At 38.9% G+C, this 23,699-nt stretch overlaps 2 protein-coding genes and 1 pseudogene across 5 annotated transcripts in view; all 3 read right to left on the reverse strand.

The window, feature by feature from the left end:
• The window catches only part of LOC144655414 (uncharacterized), a 34,392-nt pseudogene extending 32,076 nt beyond the window's left edge, over positions 1-2,316 (reverse strand). Inside the window, exon 1 of the transcript XR_013571089.1 lies at positions 2,111-2,316. The product of XR_013571089.1 is annotated as an uncharacterized LOC144655414 (transcript). The remainder of the gene's footprint in view (positions 1-2,110) is intronic.
• Positions 2,317-4,821: 2,505 nt separating this feature from the next.
• Positions 4,822-23,699, reverse strand: part of LOC144655394 (uncharacterized) — a 147,797-nt gene continuing 128,919 nt past the window's right edge. Inside the window, exons 1-3 of one of the 3 annotated variants that reach the window (XM_078515643.1) lie at positions 15,442-16,516; positions 11,484-11,618; positions 4,822-7,580 (exon numbers count right to left, since the gene is read on the reverse strand). In XM_078515643.1, coding sequence (XP_078371769.1) covers positions 6,192-7,436 — 1,245 coding nt within the window. In that variant the 5' untranslated portion in view covers positions 7,437-7,580; positions 11,484-11,618; positions 15,442-16,516 and the 3' untranslated portion in view covers positions 4,822-6,191. Of the gene's footprint in view, positions 7,581-11,483; positions 11,619-15,441; positions 16,517-23,699 lie in introns of those variants that run through there. The other 2 variants (XM_078515644.1, XM_078515645.1) reach the window with 2 other exon arrangements.
• The window catches only part of LOC144655424 (uncharacterized), a 223,723-nt gene continuing 217,221 nt past the window's right edge, over positions 17,198-23,699 (reverse strand). The window contains exon 5 of the mRNA XM_078515683.1: positions 17,198-19,478. Within this exon, the coding sequence (XP_078371809.1) occupies positions 18,301-19,478 (1,178 nt within the window). The 3' untranslated portion in view covers positions 17,198-18,300. The remainder of the gene's footprint in view (positions 19,479-23,699) is intronic.

Genomic DNA, 23,699 nt, shown 5'->3' on the forward strand with positions numbered 1-23,699 from the left:
AACATCAATCAAACCAGTTAGAAGAAAGCTAAAGAAAATCTTCGCCACACACGGGATACCAAAGACAGTACAGACTGATAATGGACCACCATTCAACTCACAAGAGTTCAAGACATTTGCCGCAGAAATGGGATTCAAGCACAAAAAGGTGACGCCCAAACATCCCAAAGCACAAGGTCAAGTTGAAGGATTCAACAAACTTGTGAACAAGACGGCAACCATTGCCAATCAGGAAGGATTGGAAGTGCACGAGGCAACATACGATATCCTACAAGCCTACAGAGACACACCACACCCAGCTACTAAGAAGACACCTTATGAGTTGATGATGAACAGAGAAGTCCGCACGAAACTTGAACACTTTCCATCAGCAACTGCACCACAGGATCAAGATGTTAGAAGTAACGACCAAAGTTATAAAGCCCGAATCAAGCAATACCATGACCAGCGACACCGGGCAACACAACTGAACCTTAAAGTTGGCCAGGCAGTCATTGTTAAACGAGATGTAAAACGAAAAGCCCAGACACCATATGAGCCACATGTCTATCTGGTCACCCAAGTAAAAGGATCCACTATCTTCGCCAGGAGATTAAGCGATGGAAAAGCAATCTGCCGGGATGCATCGAGGGTAAAGGCATTAAAGACAAACACCATGGGTACAAACGACGAAGAAGCCAGCAATCCACAATCAAACCCAGTACCACCTGCATACAGCACCATGCAGACCGGAGAAGCAACACCCGGCGATGAAGCCACTGGCAATCCAGCGAGGAATATTCAGGCCATACCTAGAAGATCAACTAGGAGGCACATATCAGTGTTTGATAGACACCTGAGAGACTTTGAACAACACTAGCTATTGGAAATAAGAAACAATAGGAACATTGACTAAGAAACAGAATTCTGAACACTGAACAATGAGCATCGAATATGTGTGCGAACATTGAATTAATCGTTACTGTTACTTTATTCGATCATTTTTGAATCACCACGAATCAGTCATTTATATATTTGATCGCTACGAAATTTAAGTTGATTTTTACATTTATATATTCATATGGCAATGTAACTGAAAGGGGAGGAATGTAGTAATATGATACTCGGTTATGCAATCGAATTAGAGATCACATGATTATTGTAAAGCAGAGCACATGGTCTGATAATATAGCGAGTTGGAATTATCTATGTCTTCACTGATGTCTTTCTAGTAAGCTTATAGTAAGCCCTTTAAAGAACCCTACAGGTCACTACAGCAGAATTGTTTATGGAAGGTGTTAATATGTGGCCACTTTTGAAAAAGTATTACTCGTCTGGCTTGTAGCCCAGTAGTCATCTATAGGAACCTTAAATTAGGTCTATGAGTATGAGCTTGTCCTGTGTATGAATATATTTTAAGCCCTACTACCTTGAAATATATAACTTTTAAGATCTTTTATTTGCTTGTCAGCCCAACACAAATACTCATCACTGGATAATATTAAAACTTAAAAAGCACTTTTTTTCTTTATGCATCAAGACACAAAATCACTTAAAAATGTATTCATCTTTAGACAATCTTAAACACCACAAATGGCAAGGTACTGACGATCACTGACCCACAGACCCACCAAGATACATAGCTTTCTTTTTCTTTAAACACTCTTTGTGAATGGCGAGCAGCTGAGCCAGTAAATAAAGGTAACATATCTTTCTCGTTCCTTAATCATTGCCTGAGATTGGAGGTATAAAAAGGTTCAAAAAGGGGTGGGTAAAATCACCTGTTTTAATTTTATAACTGGCGATTGGGGAGCTGACAAGCCATCAAGCTACTCAAATGTTCATCTTTATCGTTCTATCAATATTTATCTCTCGCCGTAACTGGCGAGCCACTAAATAAAATATTTATCTCGTTCTCTTATAGTCCCTTTAGTCTTAGTTTAGGGGTTTATGATAGAGCTAAAATTTGCCAGTCTGCCCATGCAGTCATCGATATCCTGACCGACAACTCAACTGACCGGCGGATATTTATTTTAAAGCCTTGTATTCTTATTCAGTTATAATTAGTCGGTCTTTCTGTATCTCACAGTTTAGCTGGGTATAAGAAAATCATTCTTATAGACGCTCTTACCTTAATAAATCAGCGACAACAGAGCGACAAGGTCTTCCATATCAAACACACGTACGACGCCATGACAGTGATTACTTGGCTGGAGCCCAGTCTCCGGAGTCCTGAAATGAAACCACTGGAACAACGGATCACTGGATTGTCGGATCGGCGGTGTCCTAGTGGATCTGGACTCCTGGATTTGGACCCCTGGACAATCAATCCTTAGCGAATACATGCCTCCTGGTCCAAATCTACTAGCAGAATCCATATCCATAGATCTGATTGGCTCTTACACAAATACCATTCATAAACGTGTTTTGATTGCCTTTAATTTATGCGGGCGATACGTGTTACTCGCGCCTTGTGGCGTTACAAATTATTTTAGCGAGTTCGACTATTCGACCTTTTGCTCTCATTTTTTTGAAGGCCACTATAGGTGTTATTTAAAGCCAGTATAAGTTAGAAAGAACCGTAGGACTGGAGAAGATTTGGCGTAGGACGGAGAAGACGTGGTCTAGAAATTCTGCGCTCTCCTTTTTAGATTACACCTTATTTGCCGCATTTTCGCTAAATACTGTGAGTTTTTTGGCTCTATTTGCAAGATTTTAGCTTTAAAATGTTAGGAAGGAAAAGCACGTACATGATGATAATTGATTTTATATTGTGATGCAGGACCTGGCCGTTAATTAATACTGTACAAGATGTATTGTATCTAATAATGGTTGGCACATTTATCTTCAGTTATCTTTGTCCAGCTTTGCCAAAGCCTGTTGTAGCTTTACGTTAAGAAAAAAAAACGGAGTTTTAGAGATTTTTGTGCTATATATGTTGTGCTTTTTGTATTAGTTGATCTAGCGCTTTGTGACTTGAGCTTGATGATGCTTTATTTTCCTTTTTGTTGTGTTAAATGTCTTATATTTTATATTTTTTATAATAATTTATGTGAAGTTGAAATAGAGAACAGCAGGATACTGGAACAACACAGACGGTTCAACAGCAGACGTTCCTGTTTCCCCGATTTTTTTTGAGCGGAGGGAAAGGCTGTGCACAGGCTAAACTGGGATATACAGTTGTTTTTTGAGGTTTTGGGCTGTTGTGGTAGGCGTGAATAAAATCTCTGTGCAAAATTTTCCTGTTGTGTTCCTACTCTGGTCAGTAAAATGCTAATTTTATTTGTTTTTTCGATGGATCAAAATCCCTTCCATGCAAAGAAGCAACACTGCATCCAAACACAAAGGAGAAACGTAGCAGACTTAATTTTTTCTAGTTTAAATTAATTTGAACGACTGGGTTAAAAATAATTGTAAATTTTAAAGTACATACGTAGCTTGCTACAAAGAAGAACCCTCAAGCAAGCCTGTTTCAAACCTATATCGCGTTGAAATAAAGAGTGTTGTTGTTGTTGTTGTAAGACTCATAGTCGTGCTAGGGAAATTGAGATAAGCTCTGGAAGCAGTGTGTGCCAGTTTGGTCCGTGTGCGACGTTACTGAACACAATTGGGCAGTGTTAAATTGAGTTTCGTAAACCCAAAAGCAAAGTAATTACTCTGGCCAATCACAAAGGACACAGACAATCCAGTGAGCCAATCACTCGCTCGAAGCAAATACATGTCGTAGGCACGAAGCGCGGGAAGCTAACGTGAGCCGGTTGGTTTTGGTTTTTAGTTCTGATTGGCTAAGAAAGTGGCGCAAGATTTTTTGCAACCAATCACTAAGCGAAGTAATACAAAACCAACCAAACACGAATTACTTTCTACACTCAAGATAGTCTGAAAAACCGCTCCATGTTAATTGCAGTATTTTACCTTTTTCGATGGAACGCGAACATTTCAAGAGTAATGCCGTTGACTGTTAAGCGTTAAGTTTGTTTTGTTTATCATTGATTTGTCTCTTACAAGTCAGTCAGTCAGTCAGTCAGTCAGTCAGTAAGAGTAAGTAAAATGTGGAGCAGTTTTTACTGACTCTTTAGGTATGAACAAGGGTTGGCCTGAGAATTAAGCATTCACACCCTCAACATCCCACGCTCAAAGGACGTCTGATCCTCGAGTTTAGGTTTGATATTGATGACGTGACCTTTTAGAGATTGGTGGAATGTCCCTGATTGGTTTACATTGTTGCTCGGTGACGGAAATGCGTCTGCGTTCGCAGGCTATAGGTGCAAGGTTGGTAACAAGCAATCTGAGACAGTGCACTGATCTCTGCAGAGTATACGTAATAAGCAAGGGATTTGTAGGGTCATATCTTGGACATCTTGGAAAAAAATAAGTGCAGTGGAGGTCGGTTTACCCAAAGCAAGAAATTGGTAGACAACCAAAGATTCATTTGTATCTGATCAACTAACCAGGCCAATCAACTGCAGGCTGTAGAGCTACGTCAGTAGGGAATTATTTAAGTCTTATCTCATTTATCTCACGAGTTGGGGGAGAATTAAACTAGTAAAGAAAGACTTCTATTAATCTGGATAAACGAAGATGAAATATCCATTTAATTGACAGTAAGCAATATACTAAACAAGCAAAACACTCTCAACGCAAATATTATGATCACGACGTTTTCTTCTAACCCGACATGAACAAAACCAAACTGACAAATATAAAAATGTTGACAAACACTGTGCAGCGTCAGCAGTTCTGATTCAAGTACCAATTTACGAATTTTAAGTGAACACAATAAGCTATATTTTATCATGGAAATGAACTGAAACTACGTAAAGTAAATGTTTGAAACACAAGGAGATAAAAAGTATAAATATATTTTGCCGTCTTTCTAAAAAAGGAACACAACTTACAACTTTAACTATAAGAAATATCGCGTAAAGAAATAAAACTCATTCCTGGCTACTCTTCGTTCGCAATGTTTACCAGAACAATAACGTTCATTTACAAAACTAATAACACTGTATAACACTCCATATTAACTGCTTCCCAAAACATCTACATCCAACACCAACACGATTTACTGACATTTACACGTGAACGCACAAAGAGCATCTCTATTTTTTTTTTAAAGGAGCATGTCACGGTATTTTAAGTCATTTTTCTCATTACTTTCAAATTGAAGGAAACCTCAAAATAATAGTTTTCCAAGGAGGAAAAACACTAACGGAGAAAAAAAGCCAAAAATAACCAAGGATGGTTTCGACTGACGAAGATTAAGATGGATTACGAATGACAAACTTGAAAAAACTTGCAAATTTTTTCAAGATGCGTTGTCCGTGACGTAGCTCCTTTAAATGTACTTTTCTGTAATTACCACTGAGTACCGAACGCGATTCCTACTTAGTCAGCCAAGTGTAAAACACAAGGGGAAACCGCCGAGATGATATAAGTCAATCTGAGTTTTATAAACCCGACAATGACAAGTCGATAAATACGAGGAAGAGACCGATCGACCGATCCCATAAACATCCAATTTAATGTGTCAAGATCAAGTAACAGTTTTCATCACTTCCGCCAGTCTAGCAAAGTCTACAACCAAAGTCTAATCCTTCTTTATATTCGCATCTCTATTGTCTCGTTTGAGTAACCTTTAGAAAGAACATATAATCAATACCATTCGGGTAGATGAAAATCTAGTTAATTTGAAATAACCCTTGGTGCAAAAATATCTGAAGACGTCAGTTTTTTGAAGGAGCCTAGATATCTGTATAGAAAAACTGAAACTGCCATTTGACGCTTAAACCGAGACAAAAGAAAGAGACAATGACAAAATAAAATTAGATGTGGACGAAGAAAAATTTAACCCGAAAACTTGATATATCATGTCATACTGTAAATCAGCAAGCCGTTTATCATAGCAGCATTTATTACAGTTGTAAAAAAAATTCGGTTCAAAATGTCCAGGTAAAAAGTTGAGAAGAGGTGAGAATTGACTCAAAGAGTGAACCATAAGAGAGTTATATTATCTGGGAGTCACGTTTTGCCCCTAAAGGAAGATATAAGAAGGAAAATCTAATTTTCGTCTGCCGATGTAACTGATTTTACAAAGCGCGACACTTTTCCTTTTTATTAATCAGTGCGAATAATATCGTGGTTATCCTGAATAACAAACACTAAAAACAATCAGAAGAAAAGCAGACGCACTTTGTAGCTTACAATGCCATTTACGTAAGCTTTGCTTTTCTCATATGATCATCGTAATGTTGGATGATACATGCCTTACTGTTAAATTCCTCCTGACAAATCCAACAGGTGAGGCTTTCAACTTGGCTTGAACTTTCCTCAGTAAACGAAGACAACATACGGAACGTCTTGCCACGGCGAGTTACCGTTGGTTCCTGAAGATGTCTTTCTTGTTTAAGGCACTTACCATACTGCTTCCGTTTTAAAGACCTTTCTCGCGGCACGTGTAGCTTTTCATGTTTCTTGCAGCTAAATAATCGGCTAAAGCACTTATTACAACGCTTGCATGTATAAGGCTTCACTCCTGTATGTGTTCTTTCATGTTCCTTGCAGCTTGAAGAACGGCTAAAGCATTTTTTACAATGCTTACATGAATATGGCTTCACTCCTGTATGGGTTCGTTCATGTTGCTTGCAATGTGATGAACGGCTAAAGCACTTTTTGCAATGTTTACATGTATACGGCTTCTCTCCTGTATGTGTTCGTTCATGTTGCTTGCGGCTTGATGACTGGCTAAAGCACTTACTGCAATGTTTGCATGCATATGGCTTCACTCCGGTATGTGTTCGTTCATGTCGCTTACAGTTTGCTGATGTGCTGAAGCACTTCTTACAATGCTTGCATGTAAACGGTTTTACTCCTGTATGTGATCGTTCATGTACCTTACAAGTTGATGAATGTCTAAAGCACTTATTACAATGCTTGCATGTAAACGGCTTCTCCCCGGTATGTGTTCGTTCATGTTCCTTATAAGCTGATGAATGGCTAAAGCACTTCTTACAATGCTTGCATGTAAACGGTTTTACTCCTGTATGTGATCGTTCATGTACCTTACAAGCTGATGAATGGCTAAAGCATTTTTTGCAATGCTTGCATGTATATGGCTTCACTCCGGTATGGGTTCGTTCATGTACCGTGCAATGTGATGAACGGCTAAAGCACTTATAACAACGCTTGCATGTATAAGGCTTCACTCCTGTATGTGTTCGTTCATGTCGCTTGCAGCTTGATGAATCGCTAAAGCATTTTTTGCAATGCTTGCATGTATATGGCTTCACTCCGGTATGGGTTCGTTCATGTCTCTTGCAGCTTGATGAATCGCTAAAGCATTTTTTGCAATGCTTGCATGTATATGGCTTCACTCCGGTATGGGTTCGTTCATGTTCCTTGCAATGGGATGAACGGCTAAAGTACTTGTTACAATGCTTACAAGCATACGCCTTCATTCCACTGGTTGTCCGTTCATGGTGCTTTTAAACTGCCATCTTTTCTTTTACTTGATGTCGAGCAACATTTCATTCATCATCAAAAGGCGTGTTACAGTTAACACCCTTACGTGTGAGGTTTGCTGTCACGATAGATGCGTATTCCTAAGGAAAAGGAAACGGAAAATTGGTATCAGTGTTTGCTCTAAGTGTATGCCTTCAGTTGTACTTTACATTTATTTTTTGCTCATACTTTTCGTGATAATGTAGTACTTAACAGCACTAAAAATATGTGTTTAAAGTGGTCATGCACTTAGCTTCATATCTCAACGAGATAGCTAGTTTACAGGCATGCCACTGAAACAGAGGAAACAAATAATTTATAAATGAGCATAACAAGGTTAAAAATCCCAACTGGCAAAAGGCAGAAGGCAGACCAGTTGGCTTTATACAAAGCGTGGTCAAGGATTTGAATTCCGGACAACCGAGAAACAAATCCAGCTAGTGGCAAGGGCAGGCCTCGAACCGGTGACCCCCGGATTACAACACCAGCGCCCTTAACCACTCGGCCACGCTTGCCTCCTTAAACTTAAACATTAGAGATATACCTTTTATTTTTTTATATGTACCTTAACTTATTAAACCTCCCCCCCCCCCCCCCACCGTGAACGATCTTAAAAAGAATAAGTTCCAGGAGCTAAATAGAGCTTTTCAGTACATGTAGAGCTCTTTTAATTGCTTGCACAAACAATGCTGCAACAGGGATCGCTGAAAGCAGTCAGATAATTCAATAACAGCAGAATTGTTAAGGTCAAGTAAGCTTTTAGAACTTGTAATTAGAGCATTAGCAGATCACAAGAATATGGGTTTGTGTTTGAAGACAGTTGTTCTTAAAAAGGAAGGACCTGAGTAATAGGTGGAAAATAATTTACATGTAACTCTTTTACATCTGAAAAGATTTGTTATTAAAATAGAAGTTGAACAATAAACACCAAACTGTATTACGCATTTTTTCGGTTGTGTTGTGGACATTTTTCTCATTGCGGGCCCAAGAGAGGCCCGCAACCCTAATCTTGACAGTGACCAGCGGATTGCGTATGACGCGTGCGCGCCACGTTTATAAAAGACTAGCTGCAAAGCGGAAGTTGAAAATTTTGTTCTTCCACCAAGAACGATCAGAATGCGAAAAATGTGTCAATCACAACAGTTTGTCGAAACACCGGAAGTTGAAAATCTGTTCATCAAGACGATAAGAATGCAAAAAATGTGTCAATGTCAACAGTTTGTCACATAAGATTGAGGCTTCTGTCACATGAAAGAAACATTACGTTTTGTTCAGGAGTTGGTTTTGAGAAGATTTGCTGTGATTGTATCACAGATAAACCAGAGCAAAACGAATGATTCCAACAACAGTTATTTAATCTCGAAAAATTCCTTACAACACTGACAACATAGCGAGTTCACCGACAGAGGAAAATCACATCTTAATTGCACCGCGTGCTCGATTAAATCATGCATTCCTCGCGTGACGCGTTACTTTTGTCCAGTGATTTGTCAATTATCAATCCGTAATCTTCCACCATGAACGGTTAATGCAAAAGGATCCGAAAATGTATCGTTCAAACACTGGGAAGTTGAGAATTTTTTTCCTCCACAAAGAACTTAACGATTAGAATCCGAAAACAAACGTTTGTCGAGGCCCGCACTTTCTAACCTGTGGTTACCACTAGTACTATATTATTTCTGCTGTCATTGTTATGTGGCTAAGATATGGAGAGCGACACTCCGGTTTCGCCATCCTCTTTACTACGTTCTACCAAGCCTAAGCACCCGAAAAGGCCAAAAACACCCCTCTCTCTCCAAACCTTACAAAAACCCCTCCTCTTCCCAAAAATGTTCTAAAAACACTAGGTAAAATTCATTCCCGTCGTTTAACAAAGAAGCTATTAAAGGGGAGGAAGGGCCTGTAGAAAATTTCAAAGTCCAACGTGTTTGACCGACAGTTTGAAGCTGCTTACAATTAACCTCGACCGGAAACATTCCATAGGTATGCACGCCCCATAATTCATTTTGGTCATGAAAAAACTTAACGTAATAGTGAAATTACGTTCTCCGGCAAGGCTTAGAAACCCCCTTATATGGAGCAGTTTCAAATAATGCCACCAACCTATCTCACTTGGGCTTTAGAGACCCACTTGCCCCTTCTTTGGAATCAATTCCACATGCTTTCCCCTATCGAAATAATTTGCGGGAGCACATCACGTTACGTAAACGCCCTTCTAGCCTCAGAACTCCATGCAACTCATAGCCACCTCCTGACCGGGTCTCCGAAGACCCTAACCCATTAAACACAAATTGCGATAAAAAACCGCTGAGAACACTCTCGCACGACGTTGGAATGGTTTCAACAAACTCAAAAACTGACATTTCTAAGAAGCGTAAAAAACAGCGAGAGGAAAAGTTTAATTAGAGAAACATAAAAGTCAAAGCTCAAAACATACAGATTTGAACGAAACTGAAGGTTGAAAATAACAAACCCGGGTTTGGGGTGGGAGACCCGGTCAGGAAGCAGCGCACCAATCGACGCAAACGCGAGGCAAACACGAGGCAAACGCAGATAAGCGAGATGCCCGTGCATCTTGCTGCTCCCAACCAAATTTAAATATATGTATAAATACAATGAAAGACAAAGTTTGTATAGCTTCACCATTTAAAGCATACAGTGCCAACAGCCCGGAAACCCTCAAGACAATTCAAAAAATACAAACGCCGACAAAAGGCGTGAAGGCAATCGGATTCTCGAGTAAACCATAACATTCTGGCAACGAGACCAAAGTCAATCGGATAAAAAATACGTACCCGCTTAAGGAGAAGCGTACTCTAACAAAGACCTCAAAACAAACAGAGCATATCCTTACAAAAACAAAAAGCCCTGAGCCAATCCAAGTAACAACAGGCTCCCAAATAAACAAAACACACATAACAAGAGACCTGAAGACAATCAGGGCAACAACGCGGTCTCAAATAAACAAGACACACTCTGTAAACAGAGCAACAACGCGTATTCAAATAAACAAAACACGCTCTGACAAAGGACCCGAAGTCAATCAGAGCAATAACGCGTTCTCAAATATGCAAAACACACTCTGACAAAGGACTCAAAGTCAATCACAGCAATAGCGCGTTCTCAAATATGCAAAACACACTCTGACAAAGGACCCGAAGTCAATCGGAGCAATAACGCGTTCTCAAATAAGCAAAACACACTCTGACAAAGGACCCGAAGCCAATCAGATTCCTGTCTACTAAATCTAATAGATCCCATCATTTATAATTAATCCCCTTCGCTTATACATTGTAGTGTTCCATTCTAACTGCACGAGAGTATGCTGATTTTGTGTTCTACACGGCGATTTTGTGTTAAGTTGAACTTGATTTCTGTTCGATTGCGACAGACGAAAGAACCCATCGTGCGATGGCAATAAACGATGACGTCATCGCTTAAAAACGTACAGTGATAATACTTAATACTATTCAAAGTCATTTGCATAGTACTTTATTATGTAGGCAGGTCATAAGTCCCGTGGAAATAGCTAATTATCCCCATGGCTCTCTCCTATTGGTGTAGCAGTGCTATATTAACAGTTCCTTCAACATGCACCACAGTTCTAGGTCTTTCGACGGTAAAACACCACGACTACAGTTCAAATGTCGCGCCCCGCCCTCCCTCCCTTAGCGATCTGTGTTCGGTGCTTCAACTTCCAGCGGAGCATTTTTTTGTCTTCGGGCGTATTTTCCTTGTTTTTGTATCTTTCGAGTTTGCTGTTGACCGCTTTGTTTCCCTGGATGCCCGAAGAAAAAAAATCTCCCGCTCCGCTGGTGACACTCTGTGTCGCCTATGGCTTCACCGGAGTGTCGCTCTCCATATCTTAGCCATATAACAATGACAGCAGAAATAATATAGTACTATTCAAATTGTGTTGCCGGAACAAGAAATTTTAACACAGTGTGGACAAAATATTTCTGCGAAGCAAAAAATATTTTGTTGAAAAAAAAGTATGCACTCACCTCAAAGTCTGTTCCAGGAACAAAACAGTTCTGGACCAGGTGACAAAAACAACTTTGACTCCAACAAAAATAAAGACAACTGCAGCCAGTGGCACTTTCTGACCCTGGCTAGTGGGCACAAAACAGTTATAGACCCTGCAAGAAATATCATTTGAATAATTCAAACCTTGGGAAAACAAATTTGAACCCAATAGGCCATTTTCGAGTTAACTTTTGCCTCATTTTCAAAACGAGTTCTTGTGTGAAACCATTCAAATGAAAATGACTTTGATTTGCATGAAAATTGCCAAGCAGTTAAAACACATTTACATATTCATGAATAGTTTTGCACTAAGACTCGTTTTCTTACAGAGGCAAACGGTAACTCGTAAATGGCCTATTGAATGGACAATACGCTGTCTTGTGCACGTTATATTTATATCGTTATATGTTCTTTTAGGTTTCAAACATAATTTTGTCACCAAATTTAGTGATGTTTTGTCACCGTAGTTCAAAGTTCACTTACAGGTATTGTTCAAACCATATATTTTCTTTTCTTTATTTTATAGTCCTGTATCTGCAAAGTTGTTTTGTCCGTGCTGGGTTCAAGATTAAATTTCTCCATTGTTTCAGGAGCCATTGTAGTTGTTGTGGTTTTCAGTGATATATAAACTCCGAAATTCAAACTCCAACAAAAAGCTTGCATTTTTTGCTGCCATCAATCATAATTATGGTGAGATCCGACAAACCATGAAAAACAGAAACAAACCAAATGGATCGAAATCTACCAATCACAACTGACATACATGACCTTTTGACCCAGTTGAAGTGAACTTCTCTTTCCTGAGAGGTCCACTAAATGATGGACAGCAGCAAAAAGCGTAAACCGTTGGTTGAGGATTGAATTTCAGAGTTTGCATATCAATGAAAACCACAATAATGAAATTTGAGCATAGCAGCCAATCAGAATTGTTTGTTCCAACAGGTACAAATCACACTGTGTTGACATGATTGCTCCAAAAGCAAACAAATGCAGATAGTTTTTTTGTACTACGTAAAATTCACTGGTTTGTAAGATCAGAATAATATTACCTGAAATTATGGCTTAAAATAAATTGAAGTTAATTTTTTTATAGCCTAACATTTCTTGACACATTATCTCTCCTGACTATTTGAAACTGAATGGATTGTATCGTAATTCACAGTTTTGACCGTTGGATCAAATGAGGTCTGACTTGGTAACAGAACCCAGTCCAACAACAATCATTCGATTTGGATCAGTAATGGAACGAAATCAAACTCACAACAAAATTTGGTCAGTTAAACACAATGGAACACAATTGATTGGTTTAAAAAACAATAATCAAAGTCCCAGCATATAAGATGTTCGATATAGTTCCATTACCGAGCCAAATCGACAATTGTGTTCAATAGAGTATGATTAAATTTTTCGGTTTGATTTTATTTGATTAGATTCCCCAGGCTCAAACTATAACTACGCTGTATGTTGCTTTCCTAAGGCTTGTCAAAGGTATTCCAGATACCAAAGGGATTTTTTAAAAGGTTTTAGTTTAGCTCTACATTCTATTGTGCATACGAATTCTTCTATATGATCCCTCACACACAAGAAGCAGTCATAGTAGAAAGAGAGCTACCAGATTATATGTATAATAATATTATTTTCAGAAAGAAAATATTATATTCAGAAAGAAATATTTAGGTAGAAATAGTTAAAAAAATGTCAAACTAGTGCTCCACTTTGCCTCATTACTTTCCATGCTGGAAATTTGTGTGAACTTTTAGTATCGATTTCGTAAGTTTGTTATCGTGTTCGGTGAATTCAGACAGACCTATCCGCATCCGCAACTGAATACTTTTTCGATCAAAACAGAAAACCATTAAGAAAATAAGACATCTTTTCCCCTGGAACACTTACAAACTTAGGCATGATGAAGCTGTTCTCATAGAGACATTGCCGACGCATTTATATCTCCAGGTTTCAAGCATACAAAGAAGCGGCATATACACATTCAAAAAACATCAAGCAGTAAGTACAGTCGAAGCTCTCATAAGCGGACACCCTCGGGACGCGAAAAAAGTGTCCGCAACTGGAGCTGGCCGCTTACGAGAATGGTTCTTGTAAGCGGCCACTAGAGGTGTAGGGGATAGATGGCCGCTTACGGGAGCTTGCCCAGCTAACATAATGGTAATATGCAACTTAGTGGTGTTTCGAAATGTAACCGGACGTGGATGACGACAAAACAAACACTGAAATATGGTACTGTAATTACAGTAAAATCATTGTGACGAACGGCGATGTGAAGTTGATTGATTAATACAAGATACAGAGGTTTTTTATATGATTTTCTTTACGGTGTCCGCTTACGGGAGCTTAAAAATAAAGAAAAAGTCTAAGTCGTAATCTCGTTAAGTGTCCGCGGCCGCTTACGGGAATGTCCGCTTACGACAATGTAAAAATACAGAGTTTGTATGGGAGTAAAAACGGGGTTTCCAACAAGGTGGCCGTAAGTAGAGCTGTCCGCTTACGAGAGTGTCCGTTAAGAGAGCTTCGACTGTACTTCTTTATACATTTTCATCAAGCAACAAGATTTCCTTAACATTCTCGTCATTACAAAAGTGAAATTAACTGACTATTCTTTGAATCATTCTGATGTGAAACGAAGTGATTGCAAAGCTTTCTCTCGTGTCCTTTTGCGTTGAATACCTTATTATAGGAAATTCACGCGTCATGAAATTAACATGAATTTCAAAAATTTCCATTAATATTAGTCGTGTTTAATTATTGTTAACATTAATTTCCGTGCCGTTATTTAAGTTGAGCGTTAATTTCCATTATTTTGGCCCCAATTTTGTGATACTGTCCAGACGTTATTAATTCTAAGGAAAAAGCATTATTTTATTAGGGTGGAACTCTGCTGGTATCACTGATACTGTGAAAAACACTCGAAGCGGTCAGATTACCCTAGCTTAACCCCTACGTTTGGGGAAAGTACCTTGTACATTGTTTCTGTTTTGGATTATACTCTCAGTGTTAATTATATGAACTTATTCTTGTTGTCTCAACATTTTTTTCTTTGTGTGTGTCGGGTTAATTTCCTTCATTTTGAAATGTTACCCCTCTTTTGAGTTAATTTCCTTTATTGGGGAGTAATTTCTTCTTCAATTCACATTAATTTAAGTCACATTGAATTACAAATACCTTAATTAACACAAACATTATTTTCCTATAATAAGGTAAACAGAGAGGCTGTGAACAACCTAGCGATTAGCCTGCGGTTTATTTTTCAAGCCTTCGTTGTTATTCAGTGAGATACATAAAGGCTTAGCTAGATATGAAAGGGATTCTAAAACACATAGGTCGTTTAGCCCTCAAGTCGATTAGCACCCAGTCTGCTAGCCCCCAATCTAAAGTCTGTAAGCTAACAGGAAAATGATTTTCCTGAAATAATATTTTTCTATTAACTTAACTCAATAACTTAGCCTTCTTTCAGTGTTTTTTTTTCCACTCGTGATATGACAGTGGCTTTCCTGAATGCTTTCAGTTGAGCACACAAACCGAATAAATACATCGAACGAAAACTAAAAGAAATCAACTTAAATAGCAGCCAACTACATGGTGAAATCCAGGTACAAATCAGTTTGATAGAAAGGATGATATCAGTAGAAATTTAGTGATGTTAACACTTCGAACTTATAACAATTCCCGCGTTTTACATTCGAAGCAAAGCTTCACTTGCTTTTCTCTCGCCTGCTAGATCAGACGTAAGTCCGCTAAACTTTGTGTTAACTATCATTTTCATCCCGAGTTTAATACAAGTGAAGGATAATTTACTGACAAGTTTTACATGTGAACTAATCGTCTCACTGAGGGCTATCCGACTTCAGGCTGGGAATTCACACATTGGGGGCTAATCGTCTTGGGGGCAAAACGACCGTATTTACTAAAACACTCTCTTACCTATATAAAACAGGGAATACGTCTTCAACAACAAATCACATGTACGCCGCCATTACTGTGATTACTAGAGCCCAGTCTCTGGAGTCCGGCAACTATATACCGATGAACGCTGGAACCTCGGAGCATTGGAACGGCGGAGCACCTCCAAAGAGTGAGACTGTTAGCTTTTCAATGACGTTTCGGGATGTTTGGTGTTTTGGGATTTCACTTCTAAACACGGGTCCCGGGATTGCGTGGGGATACCAGACAACCTTAGGTTTCCGATATTGGCGCCATACTTGTTGCACATGGTAATGATGGTATGTAGGATGTAGATCGATCGTGCGTCGGAAAATAATGGAATTGATACAGAAACTGACAATTTCTTGTTTCTCAGAAACGCGAATTTGCTTTCGAGACAGCTTTGCGCCCGACGATATTTGTTTTCGAGCTCCTTGGTGGTACTTTTTTCGATGTAACATCAGTCGCAATTTTGACAGTAAGGCTAGCGCGTAAAGTGTATTTTGTTTTTCTTTTATTAGTATTATTATTGGGCTTCTTTGATCACTATGTTGATTTTAATTGAAGAAGAATACAGGACTCTGAAATCTTTTCTTTTCGCAGTAAATCACGCCCTTGGGGGTGCTGGGATAGCTACCAACATGACATTACCTGGGATGCTTGACGTAACATTTACCAGGGTGTTCAACTCCAGACGTCAGTGCACCGTACGAAAGTGTAATAAACTGATAAAGAATACAGTCAACTCTCCCTTAACGGACACCTCTATAAGACGGACATCTCCATAAAACGGACACCTGGTGATGGTCTCTGCCGTTTTTCAGGCAGTTTACTGTAACTAAACTTCCTGTAAGACGGGCACCTCTCTAAGACGGACAAGGGACATTTTGAAACAGTCAACGGACACTTGAGAAGTAATGTAATGAACAAACGGGCAAACGAGTCAATTTTCAAGTATTATGTAGGTTTTGCTAAAGTAAGCGACTTTAACAAATGTGTATTTACTGTGTATAGCCGTTCAACTTAACTATCTCAGAATTATTGGTGTCACGTTACCTCGACTCTCTAAAACGGACATTCGGGGCAGGTCCTGAAGGTGTCCGTCTTAGAGAGAGCTGACTGTAAGTCCGTTACTAGAGTTAAAGGAGCAACGTTACGGGGATTTCGCCCATTTTTATGGTCTTAACTGTTCTGAAATAAGTAAGGTAAAGTGATGATTTGGGTGCTTATATAGCGCATTTACAAAGCTCGTGATCAATGCGCTTCACAATTCGAATCTATGGGATGAGACCGGACATCAGCATATAAGGCGCCTATGGCGCCTTATATGTCTGAGCCAAGTGGCTCTGTGTCCGAGCCAAGTGGCCCATGCAGCCTGACCTCATCCCGGTTTCCGTAGCATTAAGCGACTAGGAGTATTGCTACTCCCCCTTGAATGGGATGCTAGTCCATCGCAGGGTTACCTCCCAGCAGTAAATTCGCCGGTACCCATTTATACACCTGGGTGGAGAGAGGCACTGTGAGAGTAAAGTGTCTTGCCCAAAAACACAACGCAGCGCCCCGGCCAGGCTTCGAATTACCCGGGCCGTTCGACTCGGAGTCGAGCGCGCTAACCATTAGGCCACCGCGCCTCCCTCTGAAATAAGTGATAGGCAAATTAACCCTAAATAAACATTATCTTTGAATATCTAAAGGAAGCTATAACCTTAACTTGCAGATAGCAATCAGGCTACGGCTATAAATATCGATTTCTTTGAACACGCGCGGAAGCAACTTGAAACGTTTTTCAAGTTGCAATCCATTTCCATCCACAGCCAAAGACGCACGTTAACAGTTGCATTGCTCTAATATAGCAATTTGTAATAAAAAATGGATTATTACTTTTAGGATTCCTGCGACACAATTATACCTTATGGCTGTTCAAAAATCTGGTAAAATCCGCGACAAAGCCCCTTTTAAAAGAAGCAAAACGATCGTTTCCAGTCGTATTAACTCGCGTTTGACTCGTGTTTGACAAGCCTTGCACGTCGAACGCGCGAGACCTGCTGAAAGTAAAAGAAAACCCTCGCAATTTTCTCAGAGGGAGTGTCTGAAAACCATTCTTCTCTTTCAGAGATTAAGTATCGTCTTTGAAAAAAATGTCTGTTTAGCAAACTGAAACAAAAGAAAGCTTTAGCTAAGAGTACGAGTATGAACTTGTCAATTCCCGTGCTTATGCTTTCAAACTGGTCTGTATCTGGGCGGAGCGAGGGCTCTCAGAAGGTAACTGGATTGAAATTTAAAAAATGTGGAGGGTAATAAACACCGATTTTTTTGGCGTCCGACAGTCTAACAATATCTACAGCGAAAGTCTAACCCCTTTGGATATGCGTATCCTCATTCATGTTAGAGACAAGGTATAACTAAGACGATAGTGAAATGAAATAACCTTTGCCGCCAAAATATTTGCTGACCTCGGTTCCAGGGAGAAACCTACATATCTGTACACGAAATGACATGACCAAGAAAAATGTAGCGTGAAAATATATATATCATTTTATACTGTAAAGCAACAAGTCGTTTATTATACCGGTGTTTATGGGAGTTGCAAAATGAATCGCAGATATCTTACACGTAAAAAATAACTCAATGAGGAAAAAACAAAGGAGGCTTACGTTCTCTGGGAATAACGTTCTGCCCCTGAAGGTGAAAAAGTCCTATATTCGTCCACCAATATGGCTGTTTATTTTTGCCCATTTAAAAAAAGGTCGACACTGTAAACATTTATCAGGGCGAACTACGATGTAGTGAGCCTAAAATCACGGAACACTTGAACAATCAAAAGGAAAAAAACACAACTTTTAAAGCTTAGAAAAACGTTTACGTAAGTATTGCTCTTTTCATATGATCATCGTAATGTTGTACGATACATGCCTTACTGCTAAATTCCTCCTGACAAATCCAACAGGTAAGGCTTTCAACTTGGCTTGAATTCTCTTCAGACAGGGAAGACAACACACGGGACTTTTTGCCACAGTGAGTTGCTGTTGGTTCCTGAAGGGGTCTTTCTTTTTTAGGGCACTTACTATACTGCTTAAGTCTTAAAGACTTTTCTCGCTCGTGTAGCTTTTCATGGGTCTTGCAGTGTGATGATTGGCTAAAGCACTTACTGCAATGCTTGCAGGTATACAGCTTTTCCCCTGTATGTGTTCGTTCATGTGTCTTGCACTCTGATGATTGGTTGAAGCACTTCTTACAATGCTTGCATGCATACGGCTTCTCTCCTGTATGTTTGCGTTCATGTTCCTTGCAGTTTGATAAATTTCTAAAGCACTTATTGCAATGCTTGCATGTGTATGGCTTCACTCCTGTATGTGTTCGTTCATGTATCTTGCAAACTGATGAATGGCTAAAGCACTTATTACAATGCTTGCACGTATACGGCTTTTTCCCTGTATGTGTTCTTTCATGTCTCTTGCAGCTTGATGATTGACTAAATCTCTTGTTACAATACTTGCATGTAAAGGGCTTCACTCCTGTATGTTTGCGTTCATGTTCCTTGCAGTTTGATAAATTTCTAAAGCACTTATTGCAATGCTTGCATGTGTATGGCTTCACTCCTGTATGTGTTCGTTCATGTATCTTGCAAACTGATGAATGGCTAAAGCACTTATTACAATGCTTGCACGTATACGGCTTTTCCCCTGTATGTGTTCTTTCATGTCTCTTGCAGCTTGATGATTGACTAAATCTCTTGTTACAATACTTGCATGTAAAGGGCTTCATTCCTGTATGTGTTCGCTCATGTCTCTTGCAATTTGATGATTGACTAAATCTCTTGTTACAATGCTTGCATGTATATGGCTTCACTCCTGTATGTGTTCGTTCATGTATCTTGCAAACTGACGAATGGCTAAAGCCCTTATTACAATGCTTGCATGTAAACGGCTTTTCTCCTGCATGTGTGCGCTCATGTATCTTACAGGTTGATGAATGGCTGAAGCACTTTTTACAATGATTGCATGAATACGGCTTCACCCCTGTATGTGTTCGCTCATGTTTCTGGCAATTTGCTGAATCGCTGAAGTACTTATTGCAATTACAATGCTTGCATGCATATGGCTTCATTCCACTGTGTTTGTTCATATCGCGTGCAAGCCGATAAGGTTCTTAAGAACCGGCTACATTGCTTGCACTCATGTACTATCTTCTCTGTCACTTCACGTTGATAAATATTTTCTTGGGAGCTCAGGGAACTTAACTGACTCGAGAGAGATGCTTCTGTATATTAGCCTAAAGAAATGACAAGGAAAATTTAGTATCAAGTTTGCACTTACTAGGTAGAAACCCATTTCAACTTGAATATGAAATGTTCAACATGACACGAGCGTGGGACAAAAACAATCTGAGTCCCCTTCGGGAATCAAACCATGGCCTCCCAGATACCAGTTTGGCGCTGTAACCAACTGAGATACGAGAGACTCGTGGTGGGCTGGGCTATTTACTAGGTTGATATATGACACGCCTCCTGCATACTGCTAGGATCAGAAATTTCGAAAGCATCAAGTTTTTAAAAACATTAAAGATGGTATCATTCCTAATCGTTTGTGTGTTGGAAGTGGGAAGGGAGTGGTGGGCTGGCCCTACGTTTCATTCAGGATGTGTTTGACAAAAATTAATAAAATAAGTAAAGTCAAGCTAAGTTTGCTTATAATTCCAAGTGGCATTAGAATTTCAGGTTCAAAGTCCTGCATATTGTATGCTGTTAACAAGTATTTATGAGCCATGTGTTATTATTTCGAGTCTAAACTTAGGTTCACAAATAAAAAAATCCCAGGACTTATCTCTGGATCTGCTAAGCGTTCTGTTAAAAGTTAACAAAATATATAAATGTTGTTTTATGGTCCACTGATCATACAGTTAGTTGTTGCAAAACCACTAGGCTATTAACTATAGCTTATTCTATACCTTTGACACCAGGTAACTTGCATTTTATTTTTGAACACAAAGGTTAGATGTTTGTGAAAGTTATCCAAATGTGCTTTGTGGAGTACAAATGACGGGTAAAACGAGTACAAATACCTTATGATATCTGCACTTCACAATACTGGTTTAACAGGTTATGTGTAGTTGTCGTATTCCTCCTCAGTGACCGCAGCAAGGTTATATCAGAAATCATTCAGGCACGCTGCCTCGTTTTCGGTATCGATCTGGTCCTATCTGATCCATCTGGTACTATCTCATACACAGTGAGTGAATGACATGAACAATTTATTTTTGTGATTTTTATCTGTTCGCTTATTCTCAGAAAATGTGCATTTGATGTTATGGTTATATTTATTTCATTTTATTAAACTTTCTGTTGTTTTTGTTCTACTTAAGCCACGTTATATTACAGTGTGGCATCACACAAACAATATGCGATACTCACGTTTAAAGTCAAATGCTGTTGAGTTAAACTTGATTTCTGTTTAAGGTGGCTGACAACAGCTTCCAGCACTTTTCAGCTCTTAAACTTTGATGGGTCAGTACTACAAAACGTTATCATGGTATCAAACAAATGCCCAATCATTGGCAAACAAGATACTGTTGTTTTTTGACATCATTGTTTACCATAGCAACAGCATTACCTGTTACATGTACTGATTTAAGCATTAAGTGCTTATAACCCAAATACGAGTTCCGTGACCCCAATTTTTTATCATTGAGTTATTATCAGCATTTTAAGACAAAACTTTTCAGAAAGTTAAAAAACTTCCTGAGAAGAGTTTCAGAGCGACCTTCACATTTGGAAATTTAAGAGGCTCTGAAACTGCTCCCAGGAATTCCCTCGCCCTCTCCCCTCCCCCCCCCCCCCCCCCACCGAAAAAAAAACGAAAATAAGGAAATTTTAGGCTTTCAAGTTTTTCTCTCACCACATTTATACACTGCCCACATCTGACTTCACTAACATGGAAAATGCAGTGTGAAAAAGATTATTTAGGAGGAGTCAGTCAGTCACCTGATGCAGAATGTATCTTAATAACCCAATCTGTATCGTTGCAAATGTAAGTATTTTGTTCAGGCTCAGAACCAGTCATGGTACCATGTGAGATAAGGGTGCAACCTATAAACTGATCATCTTTATATACAACCCAAACAATCTATAGACATTCTACACATGTATCGAAATAAGAAAAACATAGAAATAAATAGGGTAAACATATAAACTGACTGATGTAGAATGACAAAAAAAAAAAAACAGCTTAATGCCTAAAACCCCTTTACATCCCATTAAAACATGCGGGCGTCTTTGTTGCAGGTTAAATTGGTTTTCAGGTTAAATCCATTTTCACCCTAGTTTAATCTGTTTCAACCTGAAGATAACAATCTATTGGACTCCCTTTTGATGAATAATTACAGTTATTTTATGCCATTGTAAAAGTGTTATCTTCAGGTTGAAGTAGATTAATCTAGGACAGAATTAACCTGAAAACCACATTAAACCTGTAACATCTACACCATGCTGTAAGGATATTAAGACAGATTCTGCTGAAAGTTCGTACAAAAGCCTACTTATTGTTCAGTGATATTTTATATACTATTTGAAACATCTCACTGAAATTCATTTGTCTTAGTGACCCTGTGATTTAACTCTAAAGAATTCTCGAGAAAATTAAAGTCAAACCTCCTAAAAACGTTTAAAATGTGTGCCATTTTGTTTTAAACTGGCGTGAAACATCCATTTTAACTGAAAAGTAGATCATGTCAAATCCATTTTTCTCTTGCGGGGTCAGCTTGAGAGCTAAAATTTTGGTAATTTTTTTTTAGCTGTACTCAAACTGTTGCCATGCTATGAGATCTTTGTGGTAAGTTTATTTTTGCCTGTATTGCTCGAATGTTTGGCAGAAACCACTTTAATTATCGGACTGCATGTAATTTAAGGGGTGTAGCGAGGGGGGTCCTGGGGTGCCCATGACCCCCCCCCCTCTTCGTGCGGCATTTTTTAGGAAAAAATATTGCGAGATATTTAATTTATGCAGCTATTTTGCAGGCTTGTCCCTCCCCCATGCTTGCTGCTCAGGGGTTTCGTTTCCCGCTTGCCACTGTCCAGCTGTTTGTCATGTAACATCCGCTTGTTCATACACAAAATAATCATTTTTAGAAGTGTGAAAATTGGGTCGATTTTGCATTTGTTTTCGATTGGAGTCTGTTTTGGAATCTACTACACTGTATACTAAAAACCGGACAACTTTAAAGCATATTTTAATGCCAAATAGACCTTCCCAGTTAACCAATTATGGTCCATGGAATGTAGTAAAATGGCACTTTTACAGTGCGATGCTCTACTAACTGAGCTATTGAAGAGCAAGGTCAATTGACCTCGCTCCCAATGTGTGAATTGAATTCAGTAATTGCTGCATCTTCAACTTATTCAGAAATATCATTCTCATTCCCAATTGAAACTGACCTCGCTCCAATTGGGAGTGAGGTCAATTGACCTCGCTCCCAATGTGTGGCTTCAATAGCTCAGTTAGTAGAGCATCGCACCGGTATCGCGGAGGCACGGGTTCAAATCCCGTTGAAGCCCTGAATTTTTTTTTTTTTCAGGCTTCTTTATTCCAATTGCTTAAATTGGAAATTCACTGCGATGATCATTTATCACTTTCATATACATCCGCAGTTCATATATGAATCGTTTTATATACATTACATCAGAAACAATATAGTGTAAAAAATCTATTTTTTTTTCTTTTTTGTTTATTTTGCTTGCTACAGGTTTCCCTTTGTAAGCCAAAATTATTACAGAAACATATGCGAAATATAGGTTATTATTGATAATCAGCAAACAAGACAGTATGATCATGAATGTTCTTTTGTAATCAGCCATTAAAGGTTTGTTGGTTTTTGTTCATCCAATTGACCAGGTTTTTTGATGAAGTTCAACCTCAATTAAACTGATTAACTTTGAGATGGGTACAGAAATTTGAATTGTCAAACTGTTTTCAGTGAACCTAGTTAAATGTCTATATGCAAATTTATGCCAAATACAATAGTACTACAAAGGAGTAGCCTGGATAAATTAAGCAGATATGTAACATTTGACAAGGAGAAGTAAGAAACATGTAACTAGAATGGTGTGTACCCTGTGAAATGACTGTGATTTTGTTCCTTGCATAATGTTTAAATAACATTACCCAGGCCATGTGTGCAGATATACTGGTAGCTTGTGTGAAAAACAACAAAATAGTGCAGGATTAATTAACCAAAGTTGTGATAAAAATAAATGGAAACCAAAA

This window comes from Oculina patagonica, chromosome 5 (genome assembly GCF_052425735.1).
Source record: "Oculina patagonica isolate OP01 chromosome 5, crgOcupat, whole genome shotgun sequence".
NCBI lineage: Eukaryota > Metazoa > Cnidaria > Anthozoa > Scleractinia > Oculinidae > Oculina > Oculina patagonica.